At 37.1% G+C, this 21,432-nt stretch overlaps 3 protein-coding genes and 1 pseudogene across 5 annotated transcripts; 3 read left to right on the top strand and 1 right to left on the bottom strand.

The window, feature by feature from the left end:
- Positions 1-471: 471 nt before the first annotated feature.
- On the bottom strand, positions 472-5,145 carry LOC126583994 (pentatricopeptide repeat-containing protein At1g06270). 3 transcript variants are annotated; one of them, XR_007609923.1, is made up of 3 exons: positions 4,957-5,145; positions 3,400-4,583; positions 472-2,600 (listed from the first exon to the last, which is right to left on the bottom strand). XR_007609923.1 is itself a non-coding variant. In XM_050248561.1 (2 exons), exon 2 carries the CDS (start codon positions 4,508-4,510, stop codon positions 3,473-3,475), a length of 1,038 nt encoding a protein of 345 aa, XP_050104518.1. In that variant the 5' UTR covers positions 4,511-4,583; positions 4,957-5,145; the 3' UTR covers positions 3,174-3,472. The 3 variants fall into 3 exon arrangements, 1 of the variants encoding a protein (XP_050104518.1); XR_007609922.1 differs by having other exon boundaries at positions 472-2,638; XM_050248561.1 differs by lacking the exon at positions 472-2,600 and having other exon boundaries at positions 3,174-4,583.
- On the top strand, positions 1,296-2,614 carry LOC126633938 (ervatamin-B). Its single transcript, XM_050304458.1, has 2 exons — positions 1,296-1,722; positions 2,025-2,614. The coding sequence occupies exons 1-2, from the start codon at positions 1,296-1,298 to the stop codon at positions 2,612-2,614; spliced, it is 1,017 nt and encodes a 338-aa protein (XP_050160415.1).
- An 860-nt stretch (positions 5,146-6,005) lies between the features above and the next one.
- LOC126583426 (uncharacterized) lies at positions 6,006-16,403 on the top strand. The gene is made up of 19 exons (XM_050247772.1): positions 6,006-6,436; positions 6,582-6,656; positions 6,791-6,941; positions 7,642-7,710; positions 8,330-8,502; positions 8,973-9,110; positions 9,559-9,684; positions 10,132-10,230; positions 10,807-10,927; positions 11,122-11,185; positions 11,667-11,721; positions 11,801-11,925; positions 12,270-12,343; positions 13,796-13,845; positions 14,206-14,292; positions 14,854-14,904; positions 15,000-15,083; positions 15,322-15,372; positions 15,913-16,403. The coding sequence occupies exons 1-19, from the start codon at positions 6,095-6,097 to the stop codon at positions 15,994-15,996; spliced, it is 2,019 nt and encodes a 672-aa protein (XP_050103729.1). The 5' UTR covers positions 6,006-6,094; the 3' UTR covers positions 15,997-16,403.
- A 632-nt stretch (positions 16,404-17,035) lies between these two features.
- Positions 17,036-20,912, top strand: LOC126633939 (uncharacterized; annotated as a pseudogene).
- Positions 20,913-21,432: the final 520 nt, after the last annotated feature.

The raw sequence follows: 21,432 nt of genomic DNA on the forward strand, positions 1-21,432 counted from the left end.
TTGTTTGGGAGTTTAGCTCAACTTAATTCATTACGTGTTGGGAGCTTTAGCATGATCATTTGCATGAACCACAACTTAATCAGATTTTGGTATGGGTGCAACTCATGCCGGTTGGGTGAGTTGAATGGCCAACCCAATCCTAACCCAACCTTCACAATTTGAGTTTGGGTTGGGATAGGTTCGGGTTCATGCAGATTTACTCGGGTTCGGATTTTAATTAGTTCGGATTTGTTTGGATTAGGTTCAGGTTCGCTCAACTTTATCGAGTTCACACTTATTTATACCACTGTACTTTGAATGATTTTTCAAATTTTGAACCAAATAACGTCAATATTAATTAAAATTTTATTTACACATCATCATCCTCACAAAAGTTAAAACAAACAACTTGAAGACTATTTCTAATGTTTCAAACCATGCAAAGTTGAAATTAAATTTCAGAACGTATACTAAAGCTTCAACCAAAAGAAATATAAAAGTAAAACTTCATTTGTTATTACCATATGAAAACCGACAATAAAGTTCAAGTATAGTCATTCCAAAACTTATATAATATGAAGTGGGAGGGTATATTATGTGCTTGAGTGAATTCAGACTCAAAAAGTCGGGTTGGGTTGGGGTTGACATGGCCGAGCAAGACAACAACCCGACCCACCCAATAAATGATCATGTTGAGGTTTGATTGTGTTTGGGCGGGCTTTTTTTCTTCATTATAACCTGTCCGATCGGATTTGAAATGGGCATGGGCATATTCAGGTTGACCCAACCCAAATTGCACTCCTAAATTTTGGACAGCAACTTAAGGCCATACTTGTTATCCGACGTGCTGTTTAATATGTAGGCTAGTCAGATAGCAAACGAGTTCAGTCTACAACCGATTTCCGCTCTTGTGTTTTTGTTTCTTGATTTTTATTTTCCATCCAAAGACTAACAAAAAGAAACTGCAAGAAAAGAAAATGAGAGTGCAAAAATCATTTATCGTCATATATAACCTGCGAAATGATATCCACCAGTCGAAATAGCACAACATAGCAGCACTCTATCTGTGGGTTAGCGTAGTGAATACAACACCTCTATATGTAGCCTAAACACTTCATTCATCATAAGTACACAATAAAGAAGCCTTAACAAAGTTCACAAGCACAAAAAGCATGAGCAAAACAATACTATCCGTTTCAAAACCACCTCGAATCGTAGTACTATAAACAAGACTTGAACTCAAACACTTAGAAAACACAAACTAGAAATCAATACTATTGTTAATCTCAAGACTATCGACAAGCAAACATTTTATGATGTTAGAGCGTGCTAGCTTAACATTTTTCATGGTGTGCATTTTGTGCATATCATCTACAGCATGTGCCCAAGAGTACAAGCCTCTAGAGGGTGACCCCAAAGCCATGAGGCAGAGATATCAAAGGTGGCAGGACAAATATGGCCGAAAATATAAGAGTGAAGAGGAAAAGGCATACCGTTTTGGGATATACAAATCCAACCTTGAGTTTGTTGATTTCATAAATTCTCAAAATCTTTCATACAAACTCAGCGACAACAAGTTTGCAGATATCACAAACATTGAATTCACAACAAACTACATGGGTTTCCAAACTAGGAGAGATCTAAAGATGAGGTTCAGCTATGACAAGGAAGAAGATTTGCCGACTACAGTGGATTGGAGAAAGCGTGGCGCGGTAACTCCAATCAAGGAGCAAGGCAAATGTGGTATAAATTACGTTTTATTTCTCCCCCTTTTTATGCTCCTGAAATTTCAGTTTTTCTGCTAGAAGATGGTTCAGGAATTACTTTTCTAAGTTTAGTTTCGTACTTTCTGGAATTATTCTACAACAAATGTATATTCTCTCATGTTCCAAGTAAATACCAAGACGCCAAAGCTTAATACAGTTTTTGCTTTAAGATATACAAACAATGATAAAAAGTTGGGTTGTAGATAATACTCACATGTCCTTGATGTTCAGCCTGCTGATAGCATATTAACGTCTGATAGTTCTACACTTACAATGCAGGAAGTTGTTGGGCTTTCTCAGCCGTAGCAGCTGTTGAAGGAATTAACAAAATCAAAACTGGAAACTTGGTGTCACTATCAGAGCAAGAACTTGTGGACTGCGATGTCAACTCTGGGAACCAAGGCTGTAATGGTGGATTCATGGAGAAAGCGTTTAGTTTCATAAAAGATAACGGACTCTCCACCGAAGAAGATTATCCCTACAAAGGATTACAGGGTACCTGTGACGAGGATAAATTGAAAAGACGTGCTGTGAACATAAGTGGCTATGAAAGAATACCTGTCAATAACGAGAAAAGCCTACAAGCCGCAGTTGCTCGCCAACCTGTCTCTGTTGCAATCGATGCTGGCAGTTATGGTTTTCAACTCTATTCTTCAGGTATCTTCACTGGTTATTGTGGAAAGAATCTCAACCATGGAGTCACCGCAGTAGGGTATGGAGAAGATAGTGGTAAAAAGTACTGGATTGTGAAGAATTCCTGGGGTCTTGACTGGGGTGAATCTGGTTATGTAAGAATAACACGCAACTCGGCTGATAAGGAAGGTACTTGCGGCATTGCCATGCAGGCTAGCTACCCTGTTCAGGCTTGAGCAGTATGATAAATTAACCTTCTTCTATATAGTAACAAGGTAAAATATGCAACCATGGAATTCCAATTAGTACAAAGAAAACAAGGAAAATAATAATGGGTATTAACTGAGATTATGTAGTTTATCAAATAACATGGGCATATCTTATTAGCATTTCATCATTAATTCATGTTCCAATTGTTATTCTGAGAAATGCTGAGTTTTCTATACAGACGCAAATAAATGTTTAGTTTAGTTCACAGCGGTTTAGAGTTTGAAAAGAAAGTGGTTAAGAAAGAAACAGGGAAACCAAACTATAAGTTATCAATCATATTCCAAAAGGAGAAGAGGAATTTCGTTTCTGGGAAAGAGAGATAACATCACAAAGAGGATCCTCGTTCGATCCTAAACCCATTCATCATGCCTAAAGCTACTCTAAGAAAAAATAAGCTGAAAAATTACCAAGCCTAGAGACAAGAGGACTACTATTGAAATTACGCTGAAAATTTTCCTATTCTTCAAATCCTACCTTCACTTTGTTAAAACAATAAATACTTCATCTCATAACTATCTGTTTAGGTTTCTTTCAAAATGTTGATATTTATAGTGCTAAATAAAAATTTTGTTACATATGGGTCCAAATAAGTTTACAAGCACAAACTTGTTCAGCTCTATCAAGAAGTTATTTTTCATCTCGAACTCTTCTTGGCCCTAGCATTAAGAATTAAGAACCATGAATTTACCATTAAATGACAACAGACTTTTAAGAATCTTAGTGGCAGAGAAAAGGAACATCGAACCCATACTTCAAATGGACTGAGTACCAGCTCCCATCAATGTAAAGAACTGGAATCCATGGCCTCAAAGAAATACAGGGAGCTACGACTTCAATTCTCTAAATCGTTGCCTCACAGAACAAGCTAGCTCCCATTCACCAGCGCCAGCCAACCTCTCAACAACCTTCAGTCTGGTCCTGATATAAGGTATAAAACCTCTCTCCGTCATCCTAATCACAACCTTCCCCGCCAAAATATACTCACCCACATCCAAGCACCCGTTAACCACCAATTCATAGCTCTCGCAGCTGACAGGGTAACCCTCCCCCTCTAAGAACTCAATCATCTCAACTGCTCTCCATATCTCTTTGTTTGCTCGCAATGCTGCTGCCACTTTCATAACTGTCCCCTGCCTTGGAGTCAACCCAACTTTCTCCACCATTTGCTTAATCACATCTACTACCTCGGCTGTTCTTCTGACAGTGCACATTGCACCAATTACTGTGTCAAAACTCTCCAAATCAGGAATACATCCTACCCTACTCATACCCTTTAAGAGTTTAACCGCCTCATTCAACTGATCAACAGAACACAAAGAAGATATCAGGTAATTGCACACTCCACAGTCAGGATGATATCCAATTGACTGCATATCCAATAAGATCTCAGACACAGACAGAGATTCTTTCCGGCAGTTCATCCAAGCAGAAGAGAGGAGAAGAAGGGTTTGGGGGACAGGGACGCAGCCAGAGCGAAGAGTTCGTTGGAGAATAGCAAGAGCAAGAGGGAAGGGATTGGAGCTTTGGAGTGTAAATGAAAGGAGGCAGGAATAAGTAATCTGCGCTCTAGAACGAGGCCTTAGAGGGATGAAAGACTGCAAAATTTGATCAACCACTTGTGTTCTAAGGTTGTTGGGATAGGTTGAAAGGAATGAGAAAGGATTGAGGTTTTGGCATGCTTGGGCAGAGGAAATGAGGAGATCAGGTATCTTCTCGTATGCTTTGGCTTCAACCGTATTTCTTATGGTTTCTTGGAACATTTGAGATGAAGTGATCAAGTGACAGGAACGATGCTGCAGGAGACAACAAGGTACAGGAAAAAGAGATGTGCAAAGCTTTGCATTTGCTGCTCTCAAAGCCATGTTGTACTTGTAGACTGTGTTGCATCAATATTTGCATGACATGGGCACCACCTCGACAATTACAAAACCAAACCTGAAGAATTTTATCAAGGCAACAACATTAACATACAGTAGCTGAATGGTTAACTTGAAATTCTTTTTCGGTTTACGTATTACGTATTAGAGATGAGTATACAAATGGAAGTGACAACATCCGGATTACAAATGAAATCTAAACAAATATTAACACAAGGTAGGTGGGAAACAAATAACATGGGATTGATGTCACGTCGTGAATCTGCAGTTGGTATTAAACAAACCAACTTGTAAAGATGCTACGGAGATAAGGATAATGGTTGGACAGAGATTAACAAAAAAGAATGCAAGGAATTTGTCTCAGAGGAATATTGTCGAACAGGAAGTGGGCATGCAATGACAAATAACGACACTAGAATCGGAGAGTTTACCTCATTTAAATAAGCAGCGAGGCTGTCTACTCTTTCTGTTGATTATTGCTCAAACGAGATTGAATTCCCACTCTTCTCTGAGTCGAATCCTCACTCTCCTTACTTACGGGTGGGTTCAGAGTTTTCTCTAGTCGTGGAAAGAGAGAGATGGATTACTGATTGGATTGGTTTCTTACTTTTGATTTTATCTAATTATATTTTAACACATGATTTATTAAATTTTTTATTAATTGTAAAAATATATGCGGTATTTTTAAATTCGATTTTTACTAAAAGCGAATATGAATCATATTATTGCTAGCTTATTTTGAGGCTTAATTAACTCTTTCATCCCTTAACGTACATAATATCGTTTGTTCAATAAAAGTGCGAGTATATAGAGTACTAAGTATTATTCTTACTGATTAGCTAGGGTTATACTTTTCTAAGACGTGGTGATGACAGAAATCAACAAGTGGGAGGTAAAAATAGATGTGTAGATAACATAATTTTTTTCAACTAATTTTTTTTTTAAAGATCATGTTAAGTGGGATTAAATTGTCAAAGAGTAATGCTAGATAGACTAATAGAAAAAATAATAATCTAATAGAAAAAAACGATAATATTAATAATTTAATCATTAACAACCAAATCCTATAATTTACAAAATACAGTTTAAATAAACAATTTCCCCTACGTTATCATTAACAAAATATATTTAGCCACATCGACTATATAAATGAATTTAACATTTTAATTTGACATCTTCATGTAAATGTTATTTTCAATTGAATGGAAGATGACGTTAAAAGAAGAAAAAAAAATGTGTAAATTAATACAATTTGAAAACTTGATGTGGTGCAAATGGACCAGGATCCTCTCATGAGCTAAGGATGAGATCCTCTTCATCAAAGGGTGTGGACCGTTGGATGAAAATCCAACGGCTACAATTATTATAATTTTAAAAGATTCCTGTTTGTAGCCGTTGGATTTTCATCCAACGGCTCATGTACCTTGATGAGGAAGATCCTTATCTTAGCTCAGGAGAGGATCTGGTCCGGGTGCAAGTCTTAAACCCTATCGATCAGAAACAACGTTAAACCTTAAACCCAGGCAATTGTACGGGAACTAGTCTGCCATTTCTCTCTCCGTGTTAGAAATGGCGGGGCCGTTGCTTCGCTCTCTCTGGTCCTCCACGCGCAACTCTTTCTCTTCCTCCTCTGCGTCCCCCACTCTCAAACCCTACCCATTAACCACACGTGCATCTCCACTCGCACGCGCCTTCTCGGCAGCCACTGCGGCCTCCAATGCTAGTACTTCCCCGAACACCGTCCTCGATCCGAGCCGCCTCCGCAACGTGGCGGTAATAGCCCATGTGGACCACGGCAAGACGACGCTCATGGACCGCCTGCTCCGCCAGTGCGGTGCCGACATCCCCCACGAACGAGCCATGGACTCCATCAGCCTCGAGCGCGAGCGCGGAATTACCATCGCCTCCAAGGTCAGTGACTGACTTTGTATTCGAGTGTAATCCTATGTTGCTATGCAAATAGGAATCTGAAATCTTAAAGAAATCGAAATGCTTTTGTTTACTTTGGTTGTCTTTGATTGCGGTTACATCAATTACCTCAAAAAATGATTTGCAGGTCACGTCAATTCCATGGAAGGAGAATGAGTTGAACATGGTTGATACGCCTGGACATGCCGATTTCGGTGGTGAAGTAAGCTCCTTTTTGAAACCAATGACCAATGTTTTTGTGTTGTCCCTCAATGGATGCAAATTATATATGTTTATACATGTTGATTGCTCATTTTCATTGCTCTTGTGCTACTTTTTTTGTGGATCGCTACGCAGGTTGAGCGGGTTGTTGGTATGGTTGAGGGTGCAATTTTAGTTGTTGATGCTGGGGAAGGTCCGCTTGCACAGACCAAGTTCGTACTTGCTAAAGCCTTAAAATATGGGCTGCGCCCCATTCTTCTTCTAAACAAAGTAGATCGTCCTGCAGGTACTTATTCGCGCTTGGTGCATCTTTAAGTTGAAAAGTTGAACCTATATTGCACGAATAATTATAGAATGGGATTGTTGATTAACGGAGGACATTAGCAGTCTGGATGGTTTTGGAGTTCTTTGTTTATAGGGTATTTGGGTTCCATCGTTGCTTGGATTGGACAGTTGAAGACGTCATAATCCTTTGAACTCTTGATTTGGGTTAAAGATTGACATCTCTATTTGTTTAGCTTATTAACTTCTCTATTTGTTAAACTTAGTAACTATCTTTTTCCAAGTAGTGGAGTTATCCAAAAATTGGGTCGTGTTTGAGTTGGCAGGGTTCGTCCAACCGAAATCCCACTCATAGAATTGGTGTTTCATTTACGATATATGAACGCAAGGCACAAGCAAACACATGTAAAACTCTCTAAGAAAAGAAGAGTTGTGTGATGAAGATTGTTGGTTGCTTCCTTGAAGGCATTCTGTTTGTGCATAATGTTCTCTCTAGTGTCTGTGTGTCTGGCTTGTCTCGTTTTATTTGGCATCCTTGTTCCCTTTTATTGTTTCATATTCCTCTTGCCATAATTTCTAGCACATAGTTTTCATTTCATTTCCAAAAAAGAAAACAATTTCCATCTCGTACATCACAATTTATTGTGCTGTATTTTCTGTTACTTGGATTAGTGCTTACGTTATTAATTCTTGTGCTTATGCAGTTTCTGAGGAGATGTGTAATGAAGTTGAGAGTTTGGTGTTTGATCTTTTTGCAAATCTTGGTGCTACTGGTATGGATATACAAGAATCAACATGGTGACACCCACGTTTGCTGTGGTTTATTTTTTTAGACTAGAAAATCCCATATCATGAATTTCAAGCTAATATATTGGTCTCTCCACTCATTGCCAATTGGTTTTGGTTGGATACTCGAACTTTGACAGGGTTGGAAACAAGAAATTCATCCATATGTCAGGCCATATGTTAGTGGGAATGTTGAGATTTTAAAATATCACTTTGGGCATTTCAAGGCTTGCACTACAATACATAATATCCTGGGCCTCAGCACCTAGCCAATTGATCTTGAGTTGGATGCTCAAATTTTAACATCATATGAAAGTGGGCAATGCATTCATATGTTCAACACAATTTGACCACACATGTTCTTTGCTACCCAATATAATTTATCTACATGTTTGTCTCAATCCTACCACAAATAAGGAGGCATGTTGAGAACACAAAAATCTCACATCTGATATGTGAAGCCTTGCATCACAATATACAAAATGCTGAGCCTCTCCACCCATTGCCATTTGGTTTTGTGTTATGTTCTAAATTTAGTTTTCACTTTCATAACTTTGTATTGGTCGGATGAAAAACTAATTAAACATATTCCTATTTTTGAATTAGAGGAGCAGCTAGATTTTCCTGTGCTGTATGCTTCTGCTAAAGAAGGATGGGCTTCCACCACTTTCACCAAAGATCCTCCTGCTGATGCAAGAAATATGTCACGACTGCTTGATGCCATTATAAGTCATGTTCCTCCACCAACAGCCAATCTTGAGGCACCTTTCCAAATGCTGGTTTGTATACTTATCCCCTGTGTGCTCTCCTCTTCCCCTTTAAGCTGGAAATATGCAGGTTGAATCAATATTATTTATGAAGTTCTTTCACTTGAAATTTCCATGTGCACATATGAGGCTGTTGTTCTTGTTAGCTGTAGAGAATTAAAAAGGTTCTAAATGAAGGCTGTTTTCTTACTTTCCTATATTTTTGTTCACTATGCACTGCATCTTTTTGTTTCTTGTGTCAAATGCGGTAACATTTGTGAACTGTTTTGGCATACTTTCATCTGTAGAAATCTATAATTCTGTGGCTGTAAAACCTGTGTCATCTTCTTTGACCTGGTAAAACAAACTGGCCAAGCAATATTATTATTGTTTCTGTTATAACTTAATGGATAAATGACTAACTTTTGTACTTTCCTCTCGTTCATTTTTATATTTCATAGTACTGGAAAAATTAAAATAACATATATTGATGTTTATGTAAGGTTTCTATGATGGAACGAGACTTCTACCTTGGACGAATATTGACCGGACGAGTTTCTTCTGGCAGCATTCGCATTGGTGACAGAGTTCATGGGCTTCGTCACAAAGATTCTGGAGTTGAGAAAATTGAAGAAGGGAAGGTTTGTGGTTCTATATTTGCCTCATGGTTGTTAAAACTTAAATATGAATTTCTTTTGCAGTGGACAATGTTTGATTCTTTATGACCGTGAGATTTTACCCATGTTGGGTTAACGCTCTTGTAGCGTTCACCATGACATATCTGAAATGGCTTCCTTAATAATTCTTAGAATGGCCCCTTCAACTACTATTGCCCTCAAAAGCCATCAGTTTGAAATTGGTTAATTAGATTATTGAGGCTTCTAGCTTTATTTTCTCTGACTAAGAATCTGATATGAAAAACAACCTCTGAAGCATCACCGTCTCTCAGAGAACAATAAGTTTGATATTTGTACTCAAAGTGCTGCGGCTTTTTACAGTATTCAAAGCTCAGCTTCAAATGAAATATTAAAATCTTACAATACTAAGTTTTTGTTAGTAATGTACTAGATAACTTTTTTTTTCCTGCAGGTTGTGAAGCTGATGAAAAAGAAGGGAACACATATGGTCGTAATTGATTGTGCTGGAGCTGGTGACATAGTGTCAATGGCTGGGTTAGCAAGCCCATCTATTGGCCATACAGTTACAAGCGTTGAGGTATATTGATGCAATCTTGGTTTTAGACTTTAGTTTTTGTTCGTTCGCAATTACTTTTCATTTTATTTTCTCCTATTTTATTTTAGCAAATATGAATAATAGCTTCGTTGTATATTTTCCTGTATCCATTGTACTTCTGTTCCTAGTCCTACCTTGAGAAGGCTTGGTACTGGGGTCTCTAAGTTTTCTGAGCTCCCTTTGTTGTTGGTAGCCTACATCAATTGTGTTTTGTCTTTCAAATTAATTGCTTCGATTACTTTAGCTACTTTTGTCTCAAGAAGATGGAAAACATTACGGTCTGTAATTCTTTTTTTGCAGTGGTATTTTTAGCATCACTCCAGGGTTTTCAATTTTTAATCTTTTTCTTTTGACGAAACTTTGTATCTTTTTATAACATGTCATGGTGGTACATTCCATGCAAAACTGACGTATGGTTGCTTCTGATAGATTATGACTGCATTGCCCACCGTTGAGTTGGATCCCCCAACTATTTCCATGACTTTTGGTGTCAATGACTCTCCCTTAGCTGGTCGTGATGGTACCCATGTAAGTCATGATTTTTTCCTGTTTGCAATCACTTTTGGTTTTAAATCATTGATTTATGAATAGAAAATCTGTACTTGGTCGGATAAACTTACAGGGAAAATATACAGACCAAGTGTATTGGAAGATTAGAGATTGGACAGTTTGTGTCGTAATTCATTCTTATCATCTATGTTTTTTTCCTAAATTTGATGTTAAAGTAGGGTTTGATTTACATGTCCAATGGAAAATATATAGGACATGAACATGGTAGGAATATGGCTGATGTCCAGCAACTTCTAAGTTCTAAGTAATGAATTCATTAAACTTGCATAATAATAAGTTAATAACTCCTGCTAGGGGTACTCTGTCCTCTCAGGTAATGTTCAAAATTCTATTTTTGTCCACCAACCTGTAGGCATGTTCTCGACAAATGTTTTTGGGGTTACTGTTCATGCGGTGTCTTATTTGAAGTTTTAACATGGCCTTACCTCCCTATGTATTTCCTTTCTACTTAAATGTAAGAAAAAAAGCTTTAGAATGGGTGGACTTATGGACCACTCTGCATAATCTGATACACTGATGGTGTTATATCTGTAGCTCACTGGAGGAAAAATTGGCGATCGACTATCAGCTGAATCGGAAACAAATCTTGCCATTAATGTTCTCCCAGGCTTATCAGAATCATTTGAAGTTCAGGGGAGGGGAGAACTTCAACTGGGTTTGTTCCTCTTAAATTTGCAGTTATTTTCCCTTTTCATTGTTTAATTCCAAGAGACACTATGTCAATTATTAATAAAAAATAGACAGAGTTTAGCTTATGTTAACAAGGTTCTGTCCCGCTTTCTTCTCTACATTTCATTGCAAATTGAGTTTAAACATATTGCTAATGTAGATTTCATATTGTGAAAACAGGTATTTTAATTGAGAATATGAGGCGGGAAGGCTTCGAACTGTCTGTCTCACCACCCAAAGTCATGTGAGGCACCCCTTTGTTGCTTTATTGCAATGCATTTTTTCTGTATACATGGAATTCCCCAATCCAATAATTTTTTCTTTAAGGAAAAAGTATCCATACGACGGAGATATATTAAGATGCTCAATTAGATTGGTAAACCAACAAAATATTTGCACCAAAATCTGAAGTACTTTCCTTGTGAGATATCGATAGGCATAATGTTGTATCATATGCTTCTCAATAAATGTATAATACCCTAATTCTACTTTACATGATATCTTTGAAAAAGGGAATCAGCGATTATTCAGGTACAGCCCCTATGTTCTGTTTATTTTGGTATATTTACGGCTATGGTGGCTGTGTATGTGTATGTGGCATGTGCTCACATATTAGTATATGTAGATGCACACACGGCTATTTATTGTATGATTATTTGTTTATCTTTTTTATTGTTGAATAACTCATCTAAACAACTGGCGCAATTTTGCTTTCACTGAATCAGGTACAAAACAGAGAATGGTCAAAAACTTGAGCCAATTGAAGAAGTTACTATTGAGGTAAGACTTTCAGATGTAAAATTTTGCTACTCTTTTCTTTCAACAAATGAGACTCATATGCACTGGCTTTTATTTTCAGGTAAATGAAGAGCATGTGGGGTTAGTAATGCAAGCCTTATCTAATAGGCGTGCTGAGGTTATCGATATGGGTCCTGTTCCAGGAAGCACCGACCGGACTAGATTGTCTTTGACATGTCCATCAAGGTTCTGTTGCCCTCTCAATGTCAATTCTTCTTTTCTTCCTCATTTTTGTTATTCTGCCGTATAAGCAATCATTATATACTGTAGCATATTGATATTGTTATCAGGAAAAAAAAAATATCATCTTATCATCTTACTCACTTGGTTTCATGGTGACTACTTACCATTGCACAACCAATGTTGAATTACATAATCTTTAACCATTTCAAAGCGTGTGATCAATTAATTTGATTATCATTTACCGTTTTCCATTTTAAACTGGGCCCCATATTGATGACAGGTTTTTGGCAATCAATACGACATTACTTTTGAAGAATAGAATTGATCCTTTCTGTTGTATTCTTCAGGGGCCTGGTTGGTTACAGAAGCGTATTTAGCAGCGACACACGTGGAACTGGATTTATGCATCGTGCTTTCTTAAGTATGATTTTCCCCCATCTTGCTATTCCTACCTCTCCATTCCTTTGCCTTTTTGGTCCTGTGAATCTATCATGTAATTGGGTTATTGCTAGGGAGTTAAACCTTATCCTGATTGTTCATCACCTAAATTGGGCCCGGACGTGACGTGACCCTAAGACTGGAAATCCTCCATTTGACATTTTCTAGTTGCAAGGTTTTTATTGTGTGTGTCCAGATATTTGTGCCTATATGCATATATTAGGGTGCACAAATACCACCCTAACTAAAATCTTGCCAGTTTACCACCCAGACTCTTGCTTTAGTGTAAATGTACCACATACATTAGTTTCCTTAAAACATTAGTCAAAACGTATCTGCAAAATAGGTGAGTCCTTTTTCAAGGGTATTTAATCCACTTAAAGACCTAGATTTGGGGCATATCTACCCCTTCCTCAAACACAGGCTGTAGTCAACAAAGTTCTCATCCCAACTTGTCTAGGGGTCTTAGAGTGGTGAGAAGAAAAAGTGCTCACATGCCCAATACACGATGAGTTTTGATGAAATTTCTAGCAGAAATTGTCACTCTAGAAGTTGAATCTGGGTGGTGGCAAGATTTTTAGTTGGGTGGTTGATGTGCACACCCCTAATAGTCCAGTTTGTGCAAATTTCCCTATATGTGTGTGTGTGTGTGTGTATAAACAAGTTTTATCAAGAGAACAAAGGGAATTACAAGAAGCATGGCCACGTAGTCCTTGAAACACCTAAAACAACAAAAGAAACACAAAACCCCAAAAAAATAAAAACTAAACTAACAGAGAGAACACTAACTCAGAGAGCCCTTGCTACAAAACTCCTCTCCAAGCAAGACAAGTCACACTATAAGGAATGTTCTTGAAATGTTTAACAGAAAAGTCTGGATGGACACAAGTTGTCTAAAGCGCAAATATTGTAATATTACCTTTTAAAAGCAGTTTTAAAACAAAGTGAATCAACTTTCAGTTTTTCATTTATCTCTAGATCTTTAAAATTGTTTTGTTATAATATGCAATATAACTCGTCTTAATCTTGATTCATGGTATAAGTTTGGATACAGAGTATGATACTTTAACCAGAATGTTTATCCTGTTAAACTTGCTTTGTTACTTTGGAATGAATGTTGTGGTTCTTATTTTGATTGCAAGCGCTAAAAGGTACTATAATTTGTTTTTGTTTTTTTTTTTTTTTCTGTTACAAAAAGTATTATAACCTTCATAGTTGAAGAATATAGTACCATGATGCGTTAGTGTGGAGAGTGGACCACTAGCTTGTTCTGAATGAAAATCAATAAGAATTATTACAACCTCTTGTTAGAAGTACACTTTTTTTTATTTCTGGTATCGGGTATAAACGTTTTTACATTGTTTAGCTTTGTTGTTGCTTGATTGAAGTTTCGTTTGATTTTAATATTCTCATGCATGTTATCTGTTTTATGCAGAATATGAGAAGTATCGAGGTCCTCTTGGAGATGTCAGGAAAGGAGTGTTGGTATGTGTGTACTTGCCGTTAGATTTATAATGTACTCCATTTTCATATTGTTAAATTGCCTTTTTTGATCAAACTGCTATTTTCTTAAGGAGAGGTATCTATTTAACATCTTAACTCTAGAGATGTCTCTGAAAAACTTCTTTTATTTTTATATTTTGATCTAAAGTTGGCTGATGGTTATGGCTTATGAAAAAATAAAAATAAAATTTTGTAAGCACTATTTCCCTCATTGAAAACAAAAGGCGATGTAACTCTGCTTCTAACATATCTTATTAAATCTTCTATATGTTACACCTGGTTTTTTATATCAAAGTTGTATGTGTTGGATGACAATTAATGTCTTTGTATTTAATTCTATAGGTGTCAATGGGCTATGGTACAATCACAGCGTATGCCCTAGTGAGTTTAGAACCTCGCGGAACTCTTTTTGTCACTCCTGGGATGGAGGTTAGTACACATATGATCAGTTCATGTCGCTGCTTGTCTTTTTCCTTTCCTAAAATTTGATAAAACTAATTCATATTGACTCAAGGATGCTTATTTATAAGATATCAGTTTGTTGCTTTTAACCATTGCCTCTCTGCCGAAAAACATCTTTTATGGTTGGAATACTTTAGATCCTTGGTTTTAACCAAGAAATGAGCGTGGTCGTGTTCCGACAGCATAACGAAGAAGAAATTGAGTGTGGTGCTGTTCTTCATTTATAGATTATAAAGAGAGTGAAAAATTATGGACTAAAACATTGGTCTTTCTGTAGTTTTTGGGGCAAATTAACTGATATAGAATGGCCCAGGATAAAAATTGATTTCAAACCACAATAACAGGTGAAAAATATGTGACTAGTAGAAGGATGAAAGCTGTGTTTTATAGAAATGTATATGTTAGAAGACTTGATAAGCAGTTTGAGTTAAAGAAATTTTAGAATCTCGAATATCTTATAGTAAAGGAACTTGCTAAACCTGGTTTTGCTTGATAGTAAACTTGTTTCCGTTTTGTTCATTAATACAGACATATGATGGCATGATTGTTGGCGAGCACTCGAGGGACACAGATCTAGATGTAAGTACATTTTATGCTTTTCATGTTTGATGTTGTGTTATGTTTAGGTTATCGAAAAGTGTGTGATATTTAGCTGACTGACCTTGACTGTGCAGGTCAACCCAGTTAGAAATAAGGAACTTACAAACATACGTGCTGCTAGCAAGGATGAGAATGTGAAACTATCTCCTCCCCGCCTTGTACGTGTCAACCAATTTCTTCCTCTTTATTCTTGTTTCGTAGCATGCATCATATAGTCACTGTACTTTAATTGGGATTATTTTGTAGCCATATTATAAAGATATGGATTATGGACAACGATCTTCCTATTTTTTGGAGAAATCAGAAAATAATAGGAAGATCATTGCTGTAAATGTTACTGCTAGATCTTTTTTATCTGTTAAGCGATTGCTAACATCTGAAAGCATTGGGATGCAGATGACTCTTGAAGAAGCAATAGGGTATGTAGCCTCTGATGAGCTGATTGAGGTAAGTCTGATTTTAACTTTATCCTTCCATTTGCGATTAATACCTAGTAGTGAACAGTTTCCGTATATTGCCACAGAAATTATTAACTGAGGTTCATCCTTAACAAAATGTAGTTCATGATTCCTACCTGTATTCCAGTATTTCAAAGTAAATAGAGACGTTAGTTGCTGAATTAGTTGGGAAAATTTGTATTTACTAACTTATTCCAGGAAAATAAAAACCGAACGAACAGAATAATCACATTTTCTAACTTCTCAAACTACGTCATAAATCTATCAAAAAGGAAAACAGTTGCTCGTTTATATAAAATTGATGCTTGAGTATCCTGTGAATCTGTGATAGTGGTGTTGCTGAATTAGTGGAGAAAATTCTTATTTACTTATAAATTCCAGATAAAAGAATTAGAAATGAACGAACAGAATAATCTCGTTTTATCACTTCTTGTATTTACGCCATTAACTAAAGAAGGAAGAGTTGCTTGTTTTATGTAAAAGTTGTAGCTCAGGCGATAATAATCCCGCGATGCTTTTATATGTGCAGGTTACACCAAAGACAATACGGTTAAGGAAGAAATATCTGGACGTTAACAAGCGTAAAAGCATGAGTAAAAGGCAAAAGGAATGAATCCCGCCTTCTCTGCAGTTCCCGTAATGTCGTTAGGTATACTACTTGAATGTATCAATAGTAGTACTTATAACATATATATACATACTCTCGTTCAACCAGTACACGGCAATTTTGGTGAAATTGTATGCGTCGCGGAAGATTTATTCTTTAACAGATCTGAGCAAAGAAACTTGATGTTGTATTTGGTGAGAAGACAAAATAAAGTCGGAAATTCTTGATTGTTGCCTCTTGTCATTTGTATGTAAACTTAAATGCACACAAATGAAGTAAGTGTTAGATTTAACAATATGATACCAGATTTTGGTTGTAAAATATGTATCTTATGGAGACAAGTAGAGGGATGATTTCGGATCGGAACCAAGGTTTTTAATTTTGATTATGAAAAAGTTAGGATTTCATTTGAATTTCTCGATTCAAATGTTTCAGAAATTTTGACATTAGAGTTATCTTGGAACTTTCGGAGCATAATTTGGAATTCATATATTTTCCAACAAAATAAAGCGAAAATGAATTTGCACAACTTTTTTGACCTCATACTTAGATTAAGAGCATCTTCAAAGATGTCAAATATTAAACATCAAAATGATATTTGATGGCTTATGTGGTAGTTTGACATTTTGTACAATTTTTTGCTCCATCTGATATGTTAAATAATAATGTCAATCTATCATTTATTTTTGTTTATCTCTTTGTGGGGTCTAATTGTTGAAACAACCAATCAAATACTTAAAACACCCAACAACATTTATTTGGGTAAATTACACAAAACTACCTCAATTATGGGCTAAACTATAATCTCATACCTTATGTTTTAAAAATTACAATATCATATCTCATCTTATAAATTTGTTGCAATGTCAGACCTCTATCAATTTTTCTGTTAATTGCTCTATTAAATGCTGACGTGGCTTGAAGCAGAGCCTACTCCCTAAACCAATTGGATTAAAAAATTATATAAGTATTAAATAATTAAAATTTAAATTTAAAAATGAAATCTTTTAAATATTTTTATTAAAAAAAGAGTAGGAATCTTTGAAAGGATGATGGCCAATCCACCCTTCTTCCCCAATACACCTGCATCCCGCCGCCACCCTTTTCCTCAAACCCCCACAACAGCAGCAACCACCACCATTACTACCCAACAACGTCATCATACTCCTCTTCCTCCTCCACTTCCTTCAAGGGTTGATGCTGCTACCTCTTCTTACTCTTCTCCTTCCTAGCACTCCTTGTCCTCACCGTCTTCCTCGTCATCATCCTTGCGTCAAGCCGAATAAGCCGCCATTCAATCTCCAGCAAGTCGGCAACCCAATCCCACCCCAACCACCGACCCCAACCAAAACCCTACCTCTGCCTCCCTCAGCATTCACATTCTCTTCTCAGCCGCTGACACACCTGACTTAGAATGTTCACATCGACTTCGAATCGAGCTGTGCTGGCCAACACCTATAAGGTGAAGAAGCCATAAAGTGTAGTGAGGTGGAAAATGAATATAAATTAAAACCTAAAAGTGCCTAAATGTAAGAGTGCGCAAGTGTGCATAATTGAACCCCAATTCACACGTGATGTCAGAGCATAAGTAAAGTACAGTAGTAGTAGGAGAAGAATTATACCATCGAAGGTAACTCTCATATATCAACATTTTTCAAGAATTATCGTCGACATGAAAGCTCTGCTACTAAGACCTGGAGGGGTGAAAAATAAAGATGAGTGAGCCTAGAAAATGAAGCTTTGTAAAACCTTTTTGAAAACGTAGTAACCTCTCGTAATAAAACATGTATAGTTTCCAAACATAGCATACTACGTATAATATGAAAATATTTACTATAACAGTAATATCATCGAGAATGCAATACTTAATAATATTTCGTAAATAAACACATAACATTTGGCAATCACAATATCTCGAATAAACTAACATATACTAACAGGTGTTCATCGACGTATGTTGACACCAATATTCTAAAAATCGGCCTAGGAGGCGCCTAGGCGCTGGAAGGCAGCCAACCACCGCGCTTAACTCCTAATTGGCTACAAAATCGGAAAGTAGATTAGGTGGGCGTTGAACGGGATTAGGCGGGACTAGGCGGAGATATGAAAGTCTGGGCGGGGTTAAGCGGAGCTGGACAGGGCTAGGCGGGGCTAGGCGAAGCTGGGTGAAGACTAATCGGGCTTATATGAAGACGCTGGAATCTGCAATTTTTTTTGTAAAGACGGCTTTGCCAAGAAGAAGAAGACTGTTCCTTTTTTGCACAATTCAATTAAGATGGTCCCACCATCTTTTATGTTGCAACGTTTTCTTTGAAATGGTCCCCACTATTTCTTATACTTTTCAATGTTTTCATTACGTTTTCTTATTATTTTTTATTTTTTATTACTTTTCATTCTTTTTTTTTATTTTTTATTGCAACTCTTTTCCATTACTTTTCATTCTTTTTTTTTTTTGTAATGTTTTATTTTTTTTTTTTTAAAGATCATACCATATTTGTATTATGTACCTAAAAATTCTTATCCATGAATTTCATTCAATTATAATTTTTGTAAGTGTCAATATACACTTATTTACAAGATATACAAGAAATTTACCTAAATCCGCCTAGCCTGCCTAGGTGCCCACCTAGATCCCGCCCAGCTGCCTAGGCGCTAGGCGCTAGACCGCCGCCCGACTACTGCCTAGCGTTTTTTAGAACCTTGGCTGACACATGAGCTCATGTAAATGTATTATGACGTGAACAAGGTGTAATAATAATTTACGCTCTAGTACTACAATCATGTGAAGACTGGCACTATGCGCATCACATATGAGTCCTAACTACCTATAGCAATCTAGGACAGGACTGACACCTACAATGGATCCAAAGTGAGCATACAATACGATGTGAACATACACATGAAAACTGACCCTGGCCCGAACGAGTACTAACACCAGTGCATCACACAATAAGTGAATAACATAACTATGATCATGTAATGGTAAATCGATCATTCTAGTCAACATAACACTATTCATCACACGCATACCTATGCATCCTGCAGGATTCAGAATAATTTCATAATTCTCAACATTACGACATTTTTTTATAAGCGTTAATTTAATTATGGCAATCACGTAGAAACTTCATTATTAAATATGTATGTGGAAACTAAACAAATATATATATATATATATATATATATATTATAGAAAAAAAAGACCCACTCACAAATACTTGCAAGGTTACAGCCGTTCGAACTAAGAAAGCTGGAGTCTCTAATAGTAATTGCACATAAGCATAATATTGGGACCCATTAGTAAAACTCAACTAAAATGATTAAATTTGGGAAAATGGAGTGCGGATTTGGAATTAAGGCGTCTATTTACACTAAGAAGGGTCCCGAGCAATTTTTTCATAAAAAGTCAACAGTTAACCCCAAAAAGTCAATCGAACCGCCCTAGTGGTCAACTACATTAAAACTTTGGAATTTCATTAAATGAATGTCAAAAACAAACTTGGGGCATCGAAATTAGCCTATGAGGGTTTCCAAGAAAATTTCAATCAACAAAAGTCAACTAATGATCAATAGTTAACTTTAACGGAATATTTCATCCTCAAAAGGAATATTTTGTTAAAGTTAATTGGAGATTCCTAAATAGGTTCGGGTCAGATTCGGGTTTGGGTTGGTTTGGAACCAGGTTCGCCTTGGACTTTTTCTTCGTTTTTTTTGTATCACGTCGGGTTAACCCGTTTAGGCTTGCGGGTTGCACTCGTCGGACTCTGCAAGAAGAAGGCCGAATCTGGGCTGGTTTGGCTAGAAAATTTCAACAGCTTCGATTAGCTTCGAACTCAACCATTTTTCACATTCTACCTACCAAATTGATGCCTGAGAGGAGAGGAATGGAATTATACCAGTATTTGGTCTTGCCGTGGTCGAAGTTGGCCGGAAAATAGCTTAAAAGCCGTTGGATTCTCACGGAAAACTAAGAAAAGGTCTCCGAGGTATTTTATGCACCAAAACATCACCAACACACACATCTAACCTAAAAATTAGACTTAGATAGCGAGATGAGAAAGATTGAGGGAGTTCTAAGACTCACCTTCGTCGGAAACAACTAAAAATCGAAGGAAAAATCATGAATAGTGGCAGTGGCTACTATGTAGTTCGAACCATCAACCTAGTGTCCTGAGCACGTTAAGGGAAGTAATGGTGATCTGGGTGGTTCACCAGATGAAGAGTGGCGAGGTGTTGGTTGTTGGGCTCAATCTAGACGTGCGTCCGAGATGGGAAGAAGGCTCACAGAGGAAGAGAGAGAGAGAGAGAGAGAGAGAGCCAACAGGGAAAAGAGATGAGGGAGAGTTTGAAAGAGAAATGAGTAGGGTGAGGTGGCAGAAAATGATTGGTGATTCGGAGAAATGGAGACACGGAAGGAATGGGCGTAGAACCCATTGGCTCACAAAAATCTCAACAGAAATTAATAAAATAATGAAGGACAATTTATCCAAAATAGTGAATTTACTAGATTACCCATTACCTTCGTAATTTCGTAAAATCTTTTGTTGTAACTCCAAATTCGATTCCGCTTGCGTCTATACGTTCGTACCGTCGAGTACTTCAAGAATAAAATAAAATAATAGCTCATACGCATCACAAAATGACAGCCAACGAAAGTCAACAATTTCACCTCTAGGGCATTTTCATCATTTCACTATTTTAAATTAAAATTTTTTTTGTAAAATTAGGGAAGAGTTGTTACAGTCGCTTACCCCAACAAGGTCACGATCAAGTACGGTGAATCCAGGTTCAATGTCTTGTACTGCGGGATTTCATTAGGCAAGGCCTCTATCCTTGGCTTTTACCAGGACGCCGACGTTGTCCGCCAAGTCGTCACCACCACCGCCATGGATTGGTTCAATTTGCTGACGTCGCCGATTTAGTCCGAGATGTTCCCTCAATTTGCTTCTAATTAAAATCCACTTCCCAATTTTTCCTTGAATTCTGTTTGGCTACTAATAAAATCACATAAACCCACTATCTTTGGTGGGGAGAGTTCTTGGAGCTGTGCTTCTTCCAGAAGAGAAATGTGGAGTGGATGGAAGGGGAGGAGAGCAACGGAGGAAAGAGGAGTCAAAGGAGTGGTGGAAGAGGTTGAGGTGGAGGTAGGCGGTGAGGTTGGGGTGCTTGGAGATGGATGTCGTCGTTTGTAGAGGTGGGTCCCATAATTTTTAATTAATATTTAAATTATTTAATTTTTGATATTTAATTAATTATTAATCTAGTTGGGCTAAAGAGTGGGCCCCGCCTCAAGCCACGTCAGCATTTATCAGAGAAATTGACAGAAAAACTAACGAAGGGCTAACATTGCAACTAATGAAGTATGACGTTGTAATTTACAAAACATAAGGTATGAGATTATGGTTCGACCCATAGTTGAGGTAGTTTTGTGTAATTTACCCT

The sequence above is a fragment of the Malus sylvestris genome, chromosome 9, assembly GCF_916048215.2.
Source record: "Malus sylvestris chromosome 9, drMalSylv7.2, whole genome shotgun sequence".
Taxonomy (NCBI): Eukaryota; Viridiplantae; Streptophyta; class Magnoliopsida; order Rosales; family Rosaceae; genus Malus; species Malus sylvestris.

What these genes read in the sequence shown, in the direction of transcription:
- LOC126583426 (XM_050247772.1), top strand. Translation starts at nt 6,095, where the DNA reads ATGGCGGGGCCGTTGCTTCGCTCTCTCTGGTCCTCCACGCGCAACTCT. An exon ending in ATGCCGATTTCGGTGGTGAA is followed by an intron (nt 6,657 to 6,790) that starts GTAAGCTCCTTT and finishes ATCGCTACGCAG; the next exon opens with GTTGAGCGGGTTGTTGGTAT. An exon ending in AGGCACCTTTCCAAATGCTG is followed by an intron (nt 8,503 to 8,972) that starts GTTTGTATACTT and finishes TGTTTATGTAAG; the next exon opens with GTTTCTATGATGGAACGAGA.
- LOC126633938 (XM_050304458.1), top strand. Translation starts at nt 1,296, where the DNA reads ATGTTAGAGCGTGCTAGCTTAACATTTTTCATGGTGTGCATTTTGTGC. An exon ending in CAAGGAGCAAGGCAAATGTG is followed by an intron (nt 1,723 to 2,024) that starts GTATAAATTACG and finishes CTTACAATGCAG; the next exon opens with GAAGTTGTTGGGCTTTCTCA.
- LOC126583994 (XM_050248561.1), bottom strand. Translation starts at nt 4,510, where the DNA reads ATGGCTTTGAGAGCAGCAAATGCAAAGCTTTGCACATCTCTTTTTCCT.